Source organism: Pagrus major, chromosome 10, assembly GCF_040436345.1.
Source record: "Pagrus major chromosome 10, Pma_NU_1.0".
In the NCBI taxonomy this organism is placed as follows: domain Eukaryota; kingdom Metazoa; phylum Chordata; class Actinopteri; order Spariformes; family Sparidae; genus Pagrus; species Pagrus major.
In genome coordinates, this window is record NC_133224.1 from 10,360,417 (window position 1) to 10,379,362 (window position 18,946).

General features: G+C 40.7%; 1 protein-coding gene across 1 annotated transcript in view; it reads right to left on the bottom strand.

The window, feature by feature from the left end:
• arap2 (ArfGAP with RhoGAP domain, ankyrin repeat and PH domain 2) overlaps positions 1–18,946 on the bottom strand; it is a 119,288-nt gene that overhangs the window by 64,341 nt on the left and 36,001 nt on the right. Inside the window, exons 10-13 of the mRNA XM_073475204.1 lie at positions 16,336–16,442; positions 7,431–7,630; positions 1,537–1,622; positions 1,147–1,329 (exon numbers count right to left, since the gene is read on the bottom strand). Of these exons, the coding sequence (XP_073331305.1) occupies positions 1,147–1,329; positions 1,537–1,622; positions 7,431–7,630; positions 16,336–16,442 (576 nt within the window). The remainder of the gene's footprint in view (positions 1–1,146; positions 1,330–1,536; positions 1,623–7,430; positions 7,631–16,335; positions 16,443–18,946) is intronic.

Genomic DNA, 18,946 nt, shown 5'->3' on the forward strand with positions numbered 1-18,946 from the left:
AAAAAACTCCCACTGTAACAGCAAATTCACACATCTTCAGTGGAGCAGCACACATGTTCACACGCGTGTACACACTCCCACATATACACACACAAACGCGAAAGCAAAGCAAAGCCGCAATAAAACCAACCCAAGCGTTTCTGTTGTGGATCCTAATCCACTTTTCCACTTAGCCAGCGAGTATATCTCTTCCCTTACTTTCCCCCCCATCATTCCCTCTTTCTCTCTACATCTCCATCCCTCTCTTTCCACCCAAGAAAACAATACAAGGGGGCTGATCTGCGTAAGTGCTGATGCAGGTGGAAACTTAGCCGTTCAAAGGCTCCGTGCTGCGTGCTTTTAAGACCCTCTCTTTAAGAGGAAGCCAAAAACAGGCGTCTTTTTTCTTTTTCTTGCCAGAGTAATAAACCCTAAACCACAAACTGGCAGAGGAGGCCTTAGCGCCAACCTGCTTACACTTGAAATCAATAAGACTTCCCCTTTGGCATTTTTACTTTTTTTAACTTACAGTGCCTTCTTACTGGCGGTCAAAAGGTCATGGAGATATGAGCGTTTCCAGGGCCAGTGGATTTGACTAATGGAGTATGCCATGTACCATGCTTCTAAGCACAGATGAAAACATTGTAGGTGCCCACTTATCATTGCATGGTTGGTGAACTTCTGCTGCACTTTGGCCTGACCTAAAAGAAACATAGTTAGGTAACTAGAGAAATAAAAACACATTCTAGGTCTAGGAAGGATTCATCTAATGATGTTTTTACTGTTCACACTATGAAGCTAGGAGGAAAAAAACCACTGACTAAAATCATGGGACAGCTAGTATATTCAAACACATGTTGGTTGTTTGTTGCAACATAGTGACATGTTAGCACAGACAGCTAGCAGGACATAGCTAACTCTAGTGAAATCACCTGACATCCTGTACATTTTTAGATAGGCTTGTTGTTTGTTGCTGCCCAATCCAAATCCCCAATTTTATTCGAGCGAAGACTGCTGCTTGTATATCGAATATATTTATAAGTGAGGCATGTAGTTAGAAAGCTGCTTAAAGTGCTCCTCCCTACACAATTACGGGCCAAGAAGGAACACTCAAAGACCAAAAGAAGGCAGAAAGCATCCATTTTGAGTGTATTATAAAAGCTGTACCTGGTTGAGCTGCTCCAGGTCATCAAAGCCCTCCAGGACCCTCCGGTACTTCCTCTCCCTGTACTTCCTGCGGATGAAGGTGGCGCGCTGCTCTGCCGAAGCCCCACAGTGGATTTCCTCCTCCAAGGGAAGATTAGCGGCCCAGAAGTTATTAGCATTCTTGTTCCCCACTTCAAGGAAGAACTGATGGGTTACAGAACAAAGAGAGGGGCAAAGAACAGGTGAGAATAATTTGTAGAGCTATTAGTAGGATTCTGTCAACATCTGCCAAGCCCAGACTGGCATTAACACTTGTTGCTTACTTTTTCCGATGACGGTGTAATACATCAAAACAACTTGAGAATGTGTGTCGCTCTCACTTCTAAGAAAAAAACAGCATACAGTATGTACCTCCACTAGTGCATTGCTCCAGATACTGCTGTCCAACTTCAAGCTCCGCACTTTGGAAATACTCGGCCCAAGGGAGCGGTGCTGGCCTGGTACACAGGAAGACGGAGACATCAGCTTGAGTTCACAGATACACACTCAATCCATACAAAGCTCAGGTTTAAGAAACACGCCGCGTTGTTGTCAGGCTACGCTTTTGGTTCCTGAAAAGTTCATGTGAAAAAACTGAAAGATTAATGGTTACATATATGCACACAAAATCTCCACAGTGTCTGCACAAACACACACCACATGTCAGTGATGGAGTAAACAATAAACTGGCGGTTACAAGATGGAGAAACAGAGCATGACTGGAAGCTCATTCTCTCACTCACAACAGACATATTTAGTCCCCTCAGCACTCCTAATTGGAAATGAAAGCACAGAACGAGGGCCATTAATTGCTAATGAATCATGAGTAATTCATTGTGTTTGTGGGTCGGCCTGTTTATTTGGGTGAACGAGAGGCTTCTGGGGTTGCTTATGGCCAAAGACAGAGCATACATGCATAATACATCTGGGCAGAAACAGGCCGTATGTGTGAATGTGAATTATTGTCCTGTGTGTAAAGGCAGACAATTTTAGATTTAGATTTGGCATGATCTCATTACTGTCATGTGTGCTCAAGTGGAGTAGCTGTGAACGAAAATGCGGGGCCATGAGCTGTGATAAGGCCATCTTGACACAGATCTCAAGAGCACAGACACCAAAAAGCACTGAATCATTTCTCACATAAGACTTTAAAAAGAGAAACTAACTAGGAATTCATTTTTGATAACTAGTGATTATTATTTACTCCCCCTACATTTTGAATACTGTCTACCAGGCAGAGCAAACCATTATTTTGGGGTCAGATCAAATCAAGTCTAAGATTGTGGGTTGTTACATATCCTATATAATGTGTGTATAAGCATGGACTGTCTGTCTGCACAAACAGCATTAAACTGCAAACTATTAAAGGTGCAATATGTAGGAATTGGCTACCTGTTGAACTCACCAGAGTAGCTAAATACTGCTAACTGTATTGTGTTACTGCCTGTAGCTACTGTAAGCTTTTTAGCTCAGGTAGCCGCGCAGCTAGCCGGAGTGTCGGTATTAACACTTTTGACACAGGACCTTCGGACCACTGGAAGGAAGAGGTTTTCAAGCCTGGCGCGAGCTGGTTAGCATGCTATCTCTGCAACACGATAGATAGATGACTTTGACATAACATCAAAAATATTTCTTCACATTCTCTTTATAATTTTAGTTAATCTTTGAAGTTTTCTACATATTGCACCTTTAATCATTTAATAATAAATGTTGTTGCACATCCAAACTGTGACATCTTTAAGGCAGTCTGTTAAACAGCACTAGCATTATTTAGAGTTATGTGCCATCTGCGTAGCCAGGACAATTGTTGAAAGGGAAACTTCAAACAAGCACTGAATGATCTAGTTTGTTAAAAAACATTAAAAGCGTTGGACTCCAGATTATGCCTAATCGAATTCATCCTTTTCTAATAAAGGACTTTAGAATTCTTGACGTTTCAACAAAAACAGCAGCGATCGAGTCTTCAGGTTTACACATATTCAGTAAAAAAAAGAGAAAAATCGGGCCTGTAATTACAAACAGTAGGAATTTCCTTCTAACGTTATTTAAATATTTTGTGGGAAAATTGGATGCATTAGTGTGACCGGACGTGTTTAAATCTTGCATTTCCAAAGTCACACTAAAAAGAGAGAAACGATCACTATTTTTGAGACCACGTGAGTCCAGCTTGGCAAAAAACGAGCCAAAGAGCAAGATTCCTGTCACTTTTCTCCAGTGAAGGAGAGGAAATATTTTACTCTGGGCGCCTGCTGAATTGCTACAGCCACACTTCATCCGCTGAGCCGCACATCACCACAGGACCATTTTCACTTGTGTAAGGGTAATGAAGCTGAAAAAAGTGTGCATTCGCACGTGCCAACAGGTACACGGTGAGTTGTAAATGTCTTCATCCTTCTGATGGAACCAAAACAACACACAAAAGGGCATTCCCATCACAGCGGCTTTGACATAAAAAAAACGCCCTGCCCGCAAAGGATTTCAGCCCCAATTAAAAACTTTCCCGGCGACAGTTCATGGAGCACTTTTCCAACCCCCTGTACTTGTGTGGCATTTTCCCCTCACTCAATGATGAGTCAGAAGCAAACAAAGCAAAGCAATGAGCGCCGCATTTGTGGGTTACCACAGCAACTGTTGACTACAAGTTGCGTCCTGGTTTATTGCCATTAAATGTATACTGTAGAGAGGGGCCTCCAGATCTTTTGAGAATTGTCATTTCCTGTGGGGTCAGGTTGTACAGTGGGAGAAAAGGCAAAGAGAGGGAACAAAAGGATCAGTGTAGGAAGAGGCAACGCTTTAGTTGTTGAGGAAGTGAAGTTACTGGTTAATGTAGGTTTGAACTGTTTAAGGGTCGGGACAAGGGCTTATAGCATCGGTTTGCTACTGAAGAGAAACACCAGCAGCAGCAGGAGTGGAGAATGAGACTATTGTTTAAGCTACACTAGTCAATATTTTTATATTATCGATAAATCAAATTACTATGCATAATTTCAAAGGGGTTACATGTATGGAGAGTTTTAGTGTCTTTCAGCTCATTGTTTTGATTTAACATGCCTCAACTTAAAAACGGCACTATGTCGTTTTGGAATAGAAATTCAATCTTATAATTGTAATATTTACAATATTAATGAGGTAATAATACAAACTCAGAAATATGTATTTTTTTCCATAACTGAATAAACAAGCTGTTCTCAGAGGAAAATAAGGTCCCAGAACACTGTTTGAAGCTAAAAAGGTGGCAGGGTCTGCCAGATATAAACAAAGTAAAACAGCAAAAACCTAAATTGTGTTGTTCTCTAAGGTTTCTTTAGGCAATAATCAGTCAGTGAAGATCTATCTCTCCTAAGTACGATTTCAATTTCTTCCCCAAAACTACATAGTGCACCTTTAATGTTTCAGTTCACGGCCTTTTACCAGCCTCATTTCCAGCTGCAGCAGGCTGCTGTTTTCAGTGAAAAGAAGTCCTCATAAACCCACTGAGCGCTTCTTGATCAGCACCAAACAACAGACAGACAAGGTCAGCAGCTAGCAGGTGAAAACTCGGTACAGCTGCTAAACAGTCGATATTTCCCTCGAGCTGGATTCGGATCGATTGTGTGACCAGACACAGGACTCAAATTTAACACTAATGTTGCTGGATGTGTAAATAGGTAACTGTTAACATGTTACCAAAACTTTATGAGGTGATAACATGTCCAAACCTTGTTGCATCCCAAGTGGACATATTTTGCCAATTTTTAACAGATAATACCCAGATCGTCTCTGAAAATAGCTGATTATCTGCAGTAATGGCTTCTGCTGCAAGGAGACACTTTCAGTTTTCACAAACAAGGTCCTCCTTTGACAAGGACAACTCAGAATATGCTTCCCGTAATGAAGGCTTTTCTATTTGCATTCTCACTTTCTAATAGAAGCAGAAGAGAAAAATGGGAGAAAACGCAAATGAGCAGCTGATTAGGATTTTGTATGAAAAGCACACGTGGGTACAGTGAAGCGTGTCTGTACTAGGATTAGATTTTTTTTAAAAAACATTTCCACTCTGCTTTTTGTATTACTGTGGTTTTGATCAGATTTACCTGTGTTTCTTTTAATTTCCACAATAAACACAAATCATCTTTTTGCATAAAACGGAAGACAATGGACACTTTCAGTCCTTCAAGTCTACGCAAACAAAGTAATAGTCTGTAGCCTCACATCAAAGAGTGAAGCTACAGACTATTAAAATTCATTCTGTCTTGGCACAAAAAGAGGAAAGCCAATGTGGGATCATTTTCACCATTAGTCTTCTCATTACTTCTTTCCTCTTTCTCTTGTTCAGCATTTCTCTTTATTGTCCATGACATGAGAGCGCTAATTAAAAGTGTGAGCAGTCATTGGTATTCCGAATGGACCACTACCTAATTTAAGGAGAGCACAGTGTGAGGACAGCTTCCTCATCGCAGATATTCACCCCCTCTCTCCCAGCGTGTCGACAAAATGTAATATTAAACACCCCTGCAAATGAAATCATTTAAGGGTGTTTGAAAAGGGATGTTGGATATCTGATGCGTACCAATTACATGGGCTTTGCAGAGGTGAGGTGAAGAATCGCATTAAAACTTATGACTCTGGGAGAAATCTCAGGCCTGGAGATGATCTGGAGGGGGGGAGGATGAGCACATAGGTGCATGCAAGAGAAAAAAAAAAAAACATACAGCGACCAGATATCCCTCTAGATCGAGCGTGGCCGCTGCTTCCCTCTAATCATGTTTAGCGGGTCAAGAAGCGGTTTGGGATCCCCCAAGTTCTCGCCCGTGGCTTAATCTTTGTTGTCATTTCATCTGAGCCATCCAGCATTGCCAAATAGATTAGAGAGTCCAGAGGCCAGACGCCAACCCCTATAAGTGGCTTATCACCTGAGAACTTATTCCAAAAGAGCCTCTGGGCCAGAGTACATACTCACACAGACGCAAACAGACACCAGACCACACATACAGATTGAGAATTGAGTACTAACTAGAGAGGAATAAACAATAAGAATTAATATGAGCGAATGAGCGGTGTGTGTTCGTCTTTATAGCTGGTTCCCAACTGCTACAGCATGTAATTCTTTACAGGCAGACAGGTTTCAAACGTACGTCTGCGAGTTGTGAGCAAGAATGATGATATTTGATTTGAAAATGAGTGTTTGAAGAAGTAAATCTCCGCAATAAGATGCAAAGATTTTGAGATAAGATGAAGGAAAATCATCAGATCATAATTTTGTATCTGTAAATTCTTAATCTCCTAGGAAGCTGGATAAAAAAGTGAAGACACATGGTTCAATTGGCACAAAAACAGTCATTACTTACTAACACAATCTAGACAGTCTAGACAGCGCGCAGCAGGTCAGGTGAACATTCAGAGGAAATCTGTTTACAAGAAAGCTCCCAATTAAACATTTATGAAATATAAACTTTCCAGAAATAAAAAATGAGTGGATATTTACCTGTGTTTAAATACCCATTGAAACTAAAACTGTACATAGATACACTTGCCAACCTTGAGACCTCAAAAACAGGGAGGATATCCATAATAAAAGCGGGGCTCTTGAGGTCCAAACCCTGAAAAATTTCAGATCCAAGGATATTTTATTCATTTAAGTGGCATTTTAAGAATGAAAATAACAAATAAAAACTAAAATGCAGCTTTGATTAAACTTTTAATTGTCAGAAAACAACGCATAATAATTTGCCCTCAAGCGTAATCTTATAAATCTATGGCATAAAGCAAGTATCATCCTTCATTAATTCATTTATTCTTTGCCCCTGCATTTTAAAAAGTGTACACGCCGTTGCCCTATGTTTGTCAGCCTCTCGATGGGGATCGAGGCGATGAGACGCCCGTGATTGACAGCAAAATCAACGCGGCTGATTTTACAGCCCCTTGACTTTGAAACTTTACATAAGTAACAGGAATTCTTCCCTCCAGTGGGCCTGAAATTTGTTCAAATATTCTTTCACCTCTTCATTTCTTTCTCCGTCTCTCACTCTTTGCGGAGGACGAGGCGCAGCAGTACGCTGTGCATTGCCAGAAACAGGTTATGATTACTAAAAGAGGGAAAAGGGGTGAAACATGGGAGAGCTGTGGCACTAGGTAAAAACCAGGAGAGGGCAAGGAAAACTCGATGTTTGTTGTGGGTGGGTGTGCATGCAACATGTGTGCCAGTTCACTGTATGTATTCTTGTTCATCGCTGTGTCCACCTGCGTCCACCACATGTGTGTTCGTGCCAGTGAGTCGAGTCCCTTACCTGCACACTTCTTACAGACGACCACACCCAGGTTGACGGACGCCCACTCCGGCTGGGGGGCGCGACAGTCGGCGCAGCTCCTGTTGGCCTCGTTGAACCAGATCTTCTCTGCCACTTCATAGTCGGAGAGTGTCTCGGCGATCGATTCCTGGACTGCTTCAATCCACTCCTCCTTCTCCCGTTCTGACTCGGCCGTGAAGCTGCAACAATCGATTTTTTGCCCCCCACCCCAACACATGCCTCACTGTTATTGATTTGATTTGAGAGAGAGCAATTAAACAGCATAGTATAGCTTGGCAGGGTTAAAGGGGTGTGCAGTATTTGGACTAGTTTTGGGGGGTTGCTGAGTGTGTATGCCGATGTGTGATTGCAATAGATTTGGTGAAACTGATAGGAGAGCGGGAAGAGGTGGCGACGGGGCAGGTGAATCAATGCATCTCACCTTGCACCACTAAAATCTATAAAGTGCTAATGCAGGATATTTTTTCAGGATATTATATCTATATCAGACTGAGGTAAGTTGAGACACGGTGATGGGAAAAGACTATAAACATTTACAGCTTGAATATACATGAAAAAAAACATTATTAACATGAGGACTTGCATCAAAAGCTCTGTCATACTGCAGTGAGAAAATAAAAAAGTAAAGCACTGAGAGAAAATAAATGCGATGCTGCTTGTCTGTTCACATGGTTACAGACTTAAAGCTTAACTTCCAATACAGCATATGCGCATATGCTGAAAAACTGTTGCCATATGAAGGTGATTGAATAACTTAAGGAAAAGTAAACTGTAGACATGTGTCAGGTTTGTGGTTTTGTACTGTAATGTCAGACAGATACATTATTGTGGTCATGAATGGTAGACAAACACCGTAGTCACCTGGTTAGTAAATAACCTTTATCTAACAATGTACTGACTTTTCCTAACTTTTCTCATTTTATACAAACAAAATGTGCAAATGAACTAAAATAACTAAGCTGGTTATTTTAACTTTTAAATAACCTTACCTTCAGTTTACCTTCATTGAAATTCTGATGGAATTGGGTTAAATATAAGGATTCATCTTTATGTGTAATGATCTTTCCTTTCCTCCATCTGCTTTCCTGTCATGGGAATGTTTTTCTCTGTTTCAGTCTTTATCATGCACGTGTGCTCATGTAAAAATCAGATGAGAAACCTAGTGATGTCGATAATCAAGAAATTCCCCCGTGAGAGACAGAGCAGGGGAAGAAAGGAATGTTACTTATTAATTATAAATCAATAAAACGCCGTTAAGAATCTGACTGATGAATAAATATATGAGCCGACAATCAGAGATGAGATATATGTAGATATATGTATACACACAAATAAAATACAGAATACTGGCATGAGAAAATGTTGTGTTGTAATGTATTGACCTATTTCCATACAAACTAATATCATTATCATTTTATTCAATTAGTAGCCTCAATACGGGCTAAGGGCTACTCTGATTTTGCATCAAAGTCAGTGGTTAAAACCGTTTTCTAAGCGTCAACAAACGTGTTTCATATATTATTAATGATTAACCAATAAGGCAGCAGACTATCAGTCAAAGAAATTGCCCAAAATTTGCATCCCTACACGGTTTCTTCCCTCACACTGTCGCCATGTGCTTACCAATGGGCAAATGTTGGGTCTCTGTAAATTAAAGAGTATGGACCTGCTCTGAATAAAAAGTTTTACGAGGCAACTTTTGTTGTGATTTTGTACTATATAAATAAAACTGACTTGGCTTGATGTAATCCCCTACCACGACTTTATACATGAAATTTTAAAAATCTGGATATTGCAAAAAGGGCCCTGACTTAACCTCATCCAACACAACTGGGATGAAGTTTAACGCTGACTTAGAGCCAAGCCTTACTGCCAGAATAAGCTCCTAACTGAATGAGAGCAAATTCCTGCAGCCAAGTTTTCGAACAGCTTTCCCAGAAGAGTGGAGGCAGTACTGTTATCCACGCACATGTGGCCATATAGTCTTATTTTGAAAGACCAGGTTTAAATGAGGTTAAACAGGCTACATCCCATCTACTAATTCTACCATGGTGGTCAAACCAGCCACATTTCGAGCTCTGAATTCAAAATAGGACAGAGACGGGGGGGGGGGGGGGGGGGGGTTTGATGAGGGGAAGACAGTTTTAGGAGGTTAGGGAAAAATCTGAAATCTAAAAATGAAAATGTCCAACACACGCACATATACAGTTAATGCCTGAACTGTCAAGGCTCCTAAATTGGACGTTTTTCAGGACAGTCATTCACCTGTCTCTCAATCTATCTATGTCTTACCCATTAGTTTTCCCGGAACGAGGAGATCTTTTTGGACACCACACACACACACACACACACACACACACACACACACACACACACACACACACACACACACACACACAGGAACATGTCAATTACTGTCTAATAAGCACTTATAAAGATACCTCGCAGGGACAGAAACCACGGGTTTCTAATGGAGCGGATGGAGCAAGCATTTTGAAGAAGTTGCTGAATGTACCGAGTAACTTAAAATTAGCCCAATGTATGATAAGTGTGTGTAACAGGCAATCTGTGAGCTGAAGCGAGAGCGAGCATAAGAGAAGAAGACAGACAGCAAGAGGCATCAGCAGAGACATGTTATTGAGAGGAAAAAGAGCGAGATGGAGAGTCGTGGATTGACTAAAAAAAGCACGATGGTGACGGGAGGGGAAGCTTTCGCCCGGAGCGGAGGATGTGCACCAGGCCAAGCCTCGCCCAAGTAACCTAGCAGAGATCGATAGGGTTGATTGGGTTCAGCCGTTCTGTGCCTACGGGTCTCTGCCTAAGGCCCGTCTAAAGAGATGACTGCTCAAATTCCTCCGCTGAACTTCAACGTGGCCTCCCAAAACCACAAAGGAGCAAAGGGAGGCAGGAGGCAGAATATGTGACGGTCCCCAAGCCGCAGAGCTTTAGATGTGAAGTGAAGGCTGGTCTCAGATGAGACTGGATTTCAGGACTTACAGGTGGTGAAGTGGAAAATATGAAATAAAGAAATATAAAAGAATTCAAACACCTAATATTATATCAAAGAACACCTCAAAAAATTCTTCCAAACCACTGAAAATTAGCATAAATGTAAGCGGTGGAGTAGGAGTGAAATTACTGTTTTACAAGCTAAAAATAATACAATTGGTGCCTTTGCTCCGATTATAAATTTAGGTATAACTAAGCTGTTTGCAAGCACCTTTCAAGTAGTCTCACATGCTGTTACCTCTTTCCCTGCAACAAAAATACAATCATACAGCTCTCGTGTTATTCCTTGCTGCTTCTATGTAATTACCTGGAAAGTAATCAAATCTGAAAATAAAACTGAGAGTGCAAGAATAAGTACGGAGCAAGCCCCAAGTACCTACTGTTCTTTGTCTTTTAAGGCATAAAGGTGAATTGCTAAGTTTATGTTACAGCAGTATGTTGATTACTTAAAAGAATAGTTTTTCGCTTTTTCTGCCAAGAATTCGATGAAAAGCTTGACACCGTTCTGACATTTTTTGCATTAAAGAAACAACAAAAGATGGTTAGTTTTAAGCTAGCATAAAGAAACACAGCTTAGACTTCATTTTATTTAAACAAACAAAGTATGACCTGTTAATTAGTGAGCTTTAGAGATGTTGCCGGGTAAGAATATCTACCTTTGAACACGGCAATGCGAGCCATTTCCCCCTGTTACAAGTCTTTGTGCTAAACTAAGCTAATCATCTTCTGACTTATATTTAACAGACAGACATGAGAATAGTACCGTTCTTTTCATTCAGCTCTTGGCAAGAATAAGGGTATTTCCAAAAATCTATTTTCTCAAAACAGCACATCTTACATTCAATTTCAGCTGGCCTACATGGTCACGGGGCTGGAAATACTGCTATTTACAGTTAGCTTCAGGGTTCCCCATCCACCCCCACTCAATTTAAACTTGGTCTGCGGTAACTTGACAGTCTTTTTAAAATTCTAAGTTATAGTGAGCATTAAATAATAAGTGTAAAGGTTTACTCCCGCTGGTGTTCTTTATCTTAGTTGCTGTTTCAAGGCATTTATGCTCTGCTACTCTACGTATTGCATGTAACTGGGGAAATCCAGTTCTTCTTTATTAATGATAAATGGGCCTCCGGCTCATTTTGCAGGCATGCATAATGTACGTTACGGTAAGAGAATCAAATATGAAGTGGTCTATATTATAAAATTGAAGTTTTTGTTAAAAAATAATACTTATTACTACATACTAAATATCAAGAGCAGTTAATCGGTACAAGCTGAGGAGCGTTCGTATATTTTTTAATTCAGGTGACACGACAACCAATCAGTCCCATCTGCATTTATTACTGAGAAAATAAAGTGCTTTCATATATTGGTAATCAATACAGCCTCTTTAATGACCATATTGTGAAAGCAATAGATCAAAGTGCACTCCGAAACATCTGCCATGCATCACCATTTAAAAATAATCCTAAACAGTTGGTGTCATAGGGTCAGATAATTCTCAAATGGGATTTATAAAACCAAAAAAGGAAAAGAATATATGTGTCAAACGCCGACAGACATTCTGAAGAGATCAATACATCAAATATTTGACCTACATTTGGATGAAGCCGACCCGAAGAGGTGTTCAGGAAGGCATAACAAGGCAGAAAAGACAAAGCAGTGAGTGTTCTGATTGTATGCACAGTGCTGCGTCTACTGCGAGAAGATTTTACATCACAGCAAAAATGACTGACTCTTCATTTCTTTGTTAATTAAGTTGTGCTAAACACAGTTGTGTTGGCTAAATATGGTTTTCTATGAAAAACATCACGAGGCAGAACGATGACAAGACTGTGATCAACATTTTCTCTCGAATAACTGCGTGATTGAAAGATCATAAGAGAGTCAATGAGAAACTGTTTGAGGAGTTAAAGCAATGCTAAATCCGACTTCAGATTCATGTAAATGAGGCGACTTCAATCTTTCAAAAGTCAGAACTGCACCTCAAAGTGACTTGGAGCTGATCAGAGAGTGAGTGGAAAAGTCTAGTTTGTTGTTCATAGTTCAGCATTTAGATCAAGAATTGATCAATTGCTTTTATGTTAGAACATTTGCATAAAGTTTGATTTTAAAAATATCTTTATTTTCATTTAATTTCAGCATTTTCAATATGACAATAACATCATATCTGCAGTATAGTCATAAATGTAAATGAGGTCAGTGAAGGTGCATAAACGGCTGAAGCCTGGTGTTATCCTTGGCTTCACAGACAGGAGCAGCAAGTGTAGTAGTGTGGACATACACCAATCAGCCAATACACATCCTTGCTCAATCCATGGAGGTCCCACCTTTGATCGGACTTGGGTTTGACCCATCTAGGCATGGGCAGGGGTGTCCTTTGGTGTCTGCTACCAGGGTGTTTGTGGTGAATCCTTTGAGTCCCATTGATTACGAGGTAGGACCTCCATGGATCGGACTTATTCCAGCACGTCCCAGAAATGCTCAATAATAGTCAGATCTGGTTTTTAAGGAGGCCTTGAGCTCTTTGTCACGTTCCTCTAGGCACTCTGAGCAGTTTTTGCAGTGGCGGGTCACATTGGTCTGCTCAAAAGGGTGCTGCCATCAGGGAGTGCCATTGTCATTAGGGGGTGTCCTTGGTCCGCAACTGTGTTTTGGATGGGTCGTGTGTGTCAAGTGGCATCCACATGAATGCGCGGGCCAAAGGTTTCACAGCAGAACACTGCAGGACTGCATGAACACTGCGTTGAATGAGTAATGTTTCAAGATGTCCTTGAATAATGTAAACGCATCTATTGAAGGGTAATTTTATCAGAATTACAAACACCCCCCCTCGTGATACGTATCAGTGCACTACACAGTGGATTTGTGGGTTTTTCTGATGCCGACTTGATACAGTGGAGATGTAGAAACCAGACAAAAACAAAATAAACCAGACAAACACGGATTTTCTTTATATGCCCTTGAGCTAGGCGTTTATCTGCAGCTTTACTTTGGTAGAAGTCTTTCTGATCAGGAGCACAAAGTTTTCTTTTCTCCAAAGTTTAGTGTCTTTGTCTGGTAACATCTCCCTTCTGCCTCATTGTCATTCTCTCTCCTCATAAGAGTCTACTACTGCATCTACCACAGCAGGCTGAACGCTCTGTCCATTTAACAGCAGCAAAACAATGGAAAAGCCAAAGTGAGTCTCCACAGCTTAAAGTGATTAGATGAGTTTCTCACTAATCCCCACCTTGAGCAGGTAGGAGAGCGCTCCCAGGGCTACCAATCGATTTGATACACACACACACACACACACACACACACACACACACACACGATAAAACCCTTTCAGCAATCACCTCATCAAAACAATTCAGGAGAACTGAGCTCATTTTAATTCCACCTCGTTTTTGTTTCACACAAAATGGCAATTACGTCCAGCGTATTAACGAAGCTGCCAAACGATGGGACCATTAAGGGAGCTGACACAAACCGATCGATCGCACATACAATAGACAGGTAGAGGAATGAGCGGGGAAAAAAAATCTTTATACGAGGCAACGGGCAAAAAAAGGGAAAGGGAAAAAAAAAACAAGAGAAAATAGTGAACAAGCGCGCACAAACAAACAAGCCATGCTTTGTCCGGGCAGCTGTGATGGTTGTATTCTAAATGGGCCATTACAGCACAAACAAGCAGCGCACTCATTGATTGTAGACCCAACGGGGACTGGAGTCACCTGAAAGGCTTTGTGCCCTACAGAGGCAAGAGAGATACCTGCACAAAGCTCCCAGGGGAGATTTCATAATAAAGAAATCCTAATCGATATTTAGTGATTTTTTTTTTTTTTTTTACAGGACCTTGTTCTCATGTAGCGTGTTTGTTGCAATGACCAGAAAGTCTGAAATGTATGCGGTGGGCCGCTGTTTGTGAAAGAGATCTGAACACAGAGCGCTACTGAAATGCAGTCAAAAGAAACTTGTTAGATGATTCTTGTTGTCTCATTAGAGAAGAGTCTTTTTGGCACGCCTGCTCATTAGTTTCACATCTCAAAGGAAAACATGTGCTACATTTATTATTGTAAAAGATTAAAGTGTGACAGCATAAAGTTGTAAATGACTGATATTGAAAATGATTTGCGCAGAATAAATTAAAATAACTAACTGTATTGGAAACTAGGCCAGAAGCTTACCACAGCCCAAATTTCCGTTTATTGTTAGACGGTGACCTCTAGTGGCTGTAGTAATTATGAGGGGAGCAAAGGAGGACATGAGGAGGAAACCAAAAGTCAACATTTTAATTTTCACTTATGTAACTAAACCAATGAGCAGTTTAACCAATGAGCAGAGTGAAAACATGATGCATTTTAGTTTGCCTTACTTTTTTTTCTGTGTGAAAAGAAACTGAAACTACTGGAAAGCCAGACAAGTTTACCAACTCATCCAACAGAGATTTGGAAAGGCCTTGAGTCAAGACTGCAAACTGACTTCATATGCCACAAATCGACGAAACCAAACAGCTATGAAAGAACTCTGAGGTGCCTGAAAAAAACATGTCTCTGGCATTTATACGTGGTGTGAAAGTGTGCTTTGTTGTGCTCGTGTTCTACTCAGTGTACATCTCATTAAAAGGTCAGAGAAACATTGTTTCCACGCAGTAATAATAACATCATGTTGAGTGCAGCCTAAATTAATACGAAAAATAATTAGTAATCTCTTTTTTTTATCAACAGAGAACATGAAGAAACACATATGGTAGTGGAGTACAGCATGACGTGTCTGTTTAAAAGTCAGTGTGAACACAAAACGGACCAGAATGAACAGGACTGGAACAAATGAATCAAAGTACGACCTTCAAAACTCAACAATTACTTTGTTCCAATTTTGTTCAAAATAATAAGCAAGAGCTGCCATTCTTCTGTGGTTAATTTCTTCTTTGACCTCTTTTTTTTCTTTTCATAACAATGCAGCTGAGTTTTACTTTGAAATACATAATGGATTTAAATTTGCACATTTTACCAAAAATACAGGGAAACAAGGAGACGAATAACATTTGTTATTTCAAAACCTTGAAAAGGTTCTGGCTTGAATTAATCCTCACACTCTCCAGGTAAGAACAGCCCTGATTATGAAAAAAACTTTAAAAAAGGGCCAATCTGATAGAACAACGTGAATATTCTTTCACCGCAAGTACCCTAAACTCTTATCGCACTATGAGACTCTTAATACCTTGCATGTATAAGAGCAGATTAACCAAAATGCTTGTCCTCGCCTTTCAGCTGTGAATATGGATTCTTTATGAGAGGTGATTATTGAGATTAAAAGACAGTGAAACAAGAGTCTTAGTGAAGTATGAAGGGCATTTCCTAAACTATATAGTTAAAACGAGATGATAACGCAGTGAGGTTTGGTTTGAGAAAGGAATATAAATGAAGTCCTGACACCCTGCTGTAAGATTTTAAAACACATGTGAAAGTGTGCTGGTGTGACAACCTGTTGAATGCATCTTTCTGAAGGGGGTCTACGGTCAAGGAAAGATTATTCCACTTAACACCTGTCTTGTGATTGAATAAGCAACAGAAACAGTGCACTTTTCACACAAATGCACATTAAAAGACACACACACACACAATCTAGCATGAATGTAAATATATCTATATATAATATGCGATTTATTAATTGTACATTTAGTATATCACATTCTATATAGTTAGATGGGAGCGTAAGAAGGTACACAGGCTCAGGAATGGAAGTAAATTGATTAGGATTAATTACTGAGTTGTGGAGAAGGGGTAGGTCATTCCTTCATTCATTCATTCATTCAATGAATAGCTTTTGAGTTTCTCCCACAACAAAAATACGTGCATGCATGTACAGAAACACACGAGTCAAGACGTACCAGAAGTTCTTGAAGGGTGTGTTGATATCGAAGCCCCTGCGGTCCACGTCTCTGATATTGGCAGCAGTCAGTTCCACTTCAGCGATAGCCAGACCTGCTTTATAGTCCTGGAAACACACAAACAGAGAGATGAAAAGATTTAATACTAATTAATTGCAAGGTTGTTATGGTACAGCCACTTCAAATCATCAACAATTAATGGGCTTGTTTATTCCCTGAGAGTTTGATAAGCAGATCAATACCACTTTCAACAGTAACTCTATGTAGAATTACAAACTTGTCTTTTACATTGCTGTAACTGTATGGAGTATTGGTCCAAACATAAAGTACAGGCATGAGGGTGGCATCAAACTACTCATCTAACTCAGTGAATGGAAATGTACTTCTCCCAAACCATTCCTTGAAAGCTGCTGTAAGTGTTGTCGTCGTTTAAACTAACTTCCTGTCCGGTTTGCAGTTAGCAATCCCCTCCCTCCTCTCTATGTCACCACACATGGAGCTGTTTAACACTTATTTTAAAAAGAAAATAAAGGTTACAGCCACCGAAAAGTAAGAGAAAATAAGACATGAGCTGCTGCACTGTCCTAAAGCAGATTCTGGAGCAGTTCGACACAAACAACTTAATTCATATTACCGCCGACAGCCATATTTTGCTTAGCTTAGCATAAAGACTGGAAATGGGGGAGAAACAGCTAGCTTGGCTTTGTCTACATGTAACAAAATCCACCAATATGAACCTCTAAAGCTAAGTACATAACATATCACATATCGTTCATCAGTACTAAAATCGAAGTGTAAAAAAAAAAAAAAAAAGACAATTCACCATTTTATGGGGGGTTATCAGTTGGACAGTTTCGCGGCTGGTATACACAGGAAATCGTTGTCAGGGTGAGTAAAAAATACAAGATATAATGTGTGCATTTAAATGTGAAGCGACACTCCAACGCAGCTTTTTTTCTTTGTCTGTAATCATTATCCCCATTTTTAAAGCCAGGAAGTGTGTCTGCGAATGTTTAAAAATCTAGACAACTATTCCCAAAAGGGAACATGAAGTCCAAAGGGCCCTGCAAATGTGAGTCCTTCACTAGACGCCACATCAAGGCCGTTTTTGGCCAAATTAGAGGCCCTCTCTAATAAGGGGGGGGGGGGGTGATCAACAGGTCGCTTCATTAAAGTCGCAACTTGTTTGTCACATGGGGTTTGAATGTCATTTGGTCTAATGAAAACTAACAAAAACTGCAGGGACATTGTCAGTCTTGGCTGCCCGGCTTCCTGTGCACTGTCTTGTGTTTTTTTTAAGGAAATGGCACAGGACACAGAGTTAGACGAGTGAGCAGCCCGCTGAAAATAGTTTGTGACAGACCAATAACGCACCCAACAGTCAATGGCTTTTTCTCCTTCTCACCGATGACGCACAAGCCAAGTCTGTGAGAGACTCGTGTGTGTGTGTGTGTGACAGAGAGAGAAAGAAAGAGAGGCTATGGTGTGAGCTGTCGTATTGAGTGCATGTGTGTGTGTGTGTGTACCTGTGTGAAACAGCAAAGCTCTGTGAAAGGCAAAGGTGCATCTAGGGAATCCAAACCAACCCAAGCTTTCAGCCTCGGTGTTTTCTGAGGCCCATTTCAGAAATAGGGGTTAGATGCAGAGGCACCGTTTTCATAAGCTCCAGCATAACTCTGCCTCACACCCTCCCTTTCTCCGCTGCACCCTCAACACTCACAGCATTTTAGACCGTTTTCTATAGCCTTGAGCTCTGAGCTGAGACAGGAAAAAAACAGGAAGACAAAAGAAGTGCGCTCACACCCACACACGTATAGGCACAACATCAAAATAGAGCACAAAAACACAGGCATCCAAAATTACTGTACAGAAAAATACACACTTTACTCCATCACTGACAAAGCCAAAAAACGTGAGTCAAAAGATGGGGGAGAGAAAGACAGCGAGAACACAAAGGAAGGGGGAGGAAGAAGCGAAAGAAGGTCTTGGTAATCCTCACAGAGAGTGGGTGAGACGGGTGAGGGGTCAGCTGAGCAGTTGACAGGAAGAAAGTGTGTGCAAAAAAGATCCAGAACAAAAACAGGAGCTGCGCCAATACTCCCTCAACAGCGAATTACAGAATAGCGAGGAGCGCTAAACGCTGCCATGCTGTGCCAGCTATAAAGCATGTGTGTTTTCTGTGCGAACCGCTCCTCACCAGCAAAACAATTTACACTAATTACAGCAAACAAAGAGAAGAAAATGAATCGACACCATCTTTGTTGATTAGGCGCTTTTTTCTTTTTTTGGGGGGGATACATGGCCTAGCAGAGCGTGTGTGTTTATGTATGTGGGTGCTGCCACGACTCTTGCAAGAAATTCTTCAACTAATTAGCTGCAAACTTCTCAGTGCGGCCAAATTTTTGCAGTTTGCAACATGAGCAGGAAGTCACTTAAATATTTGCGTGCTGCAGGATTTTCCGACCTGATCTTTCGGTGATGTGTGGGCTGGTTCAATTGGGGCTAATTTTGTCAAAATCTTCATTTGATCGTCATTAGCCCCAATTAGACTACTTCAAACAAATTTCGGAGGAAGGTGTTAATCAAACTCAAGCGATTATTCTCTTTTAGG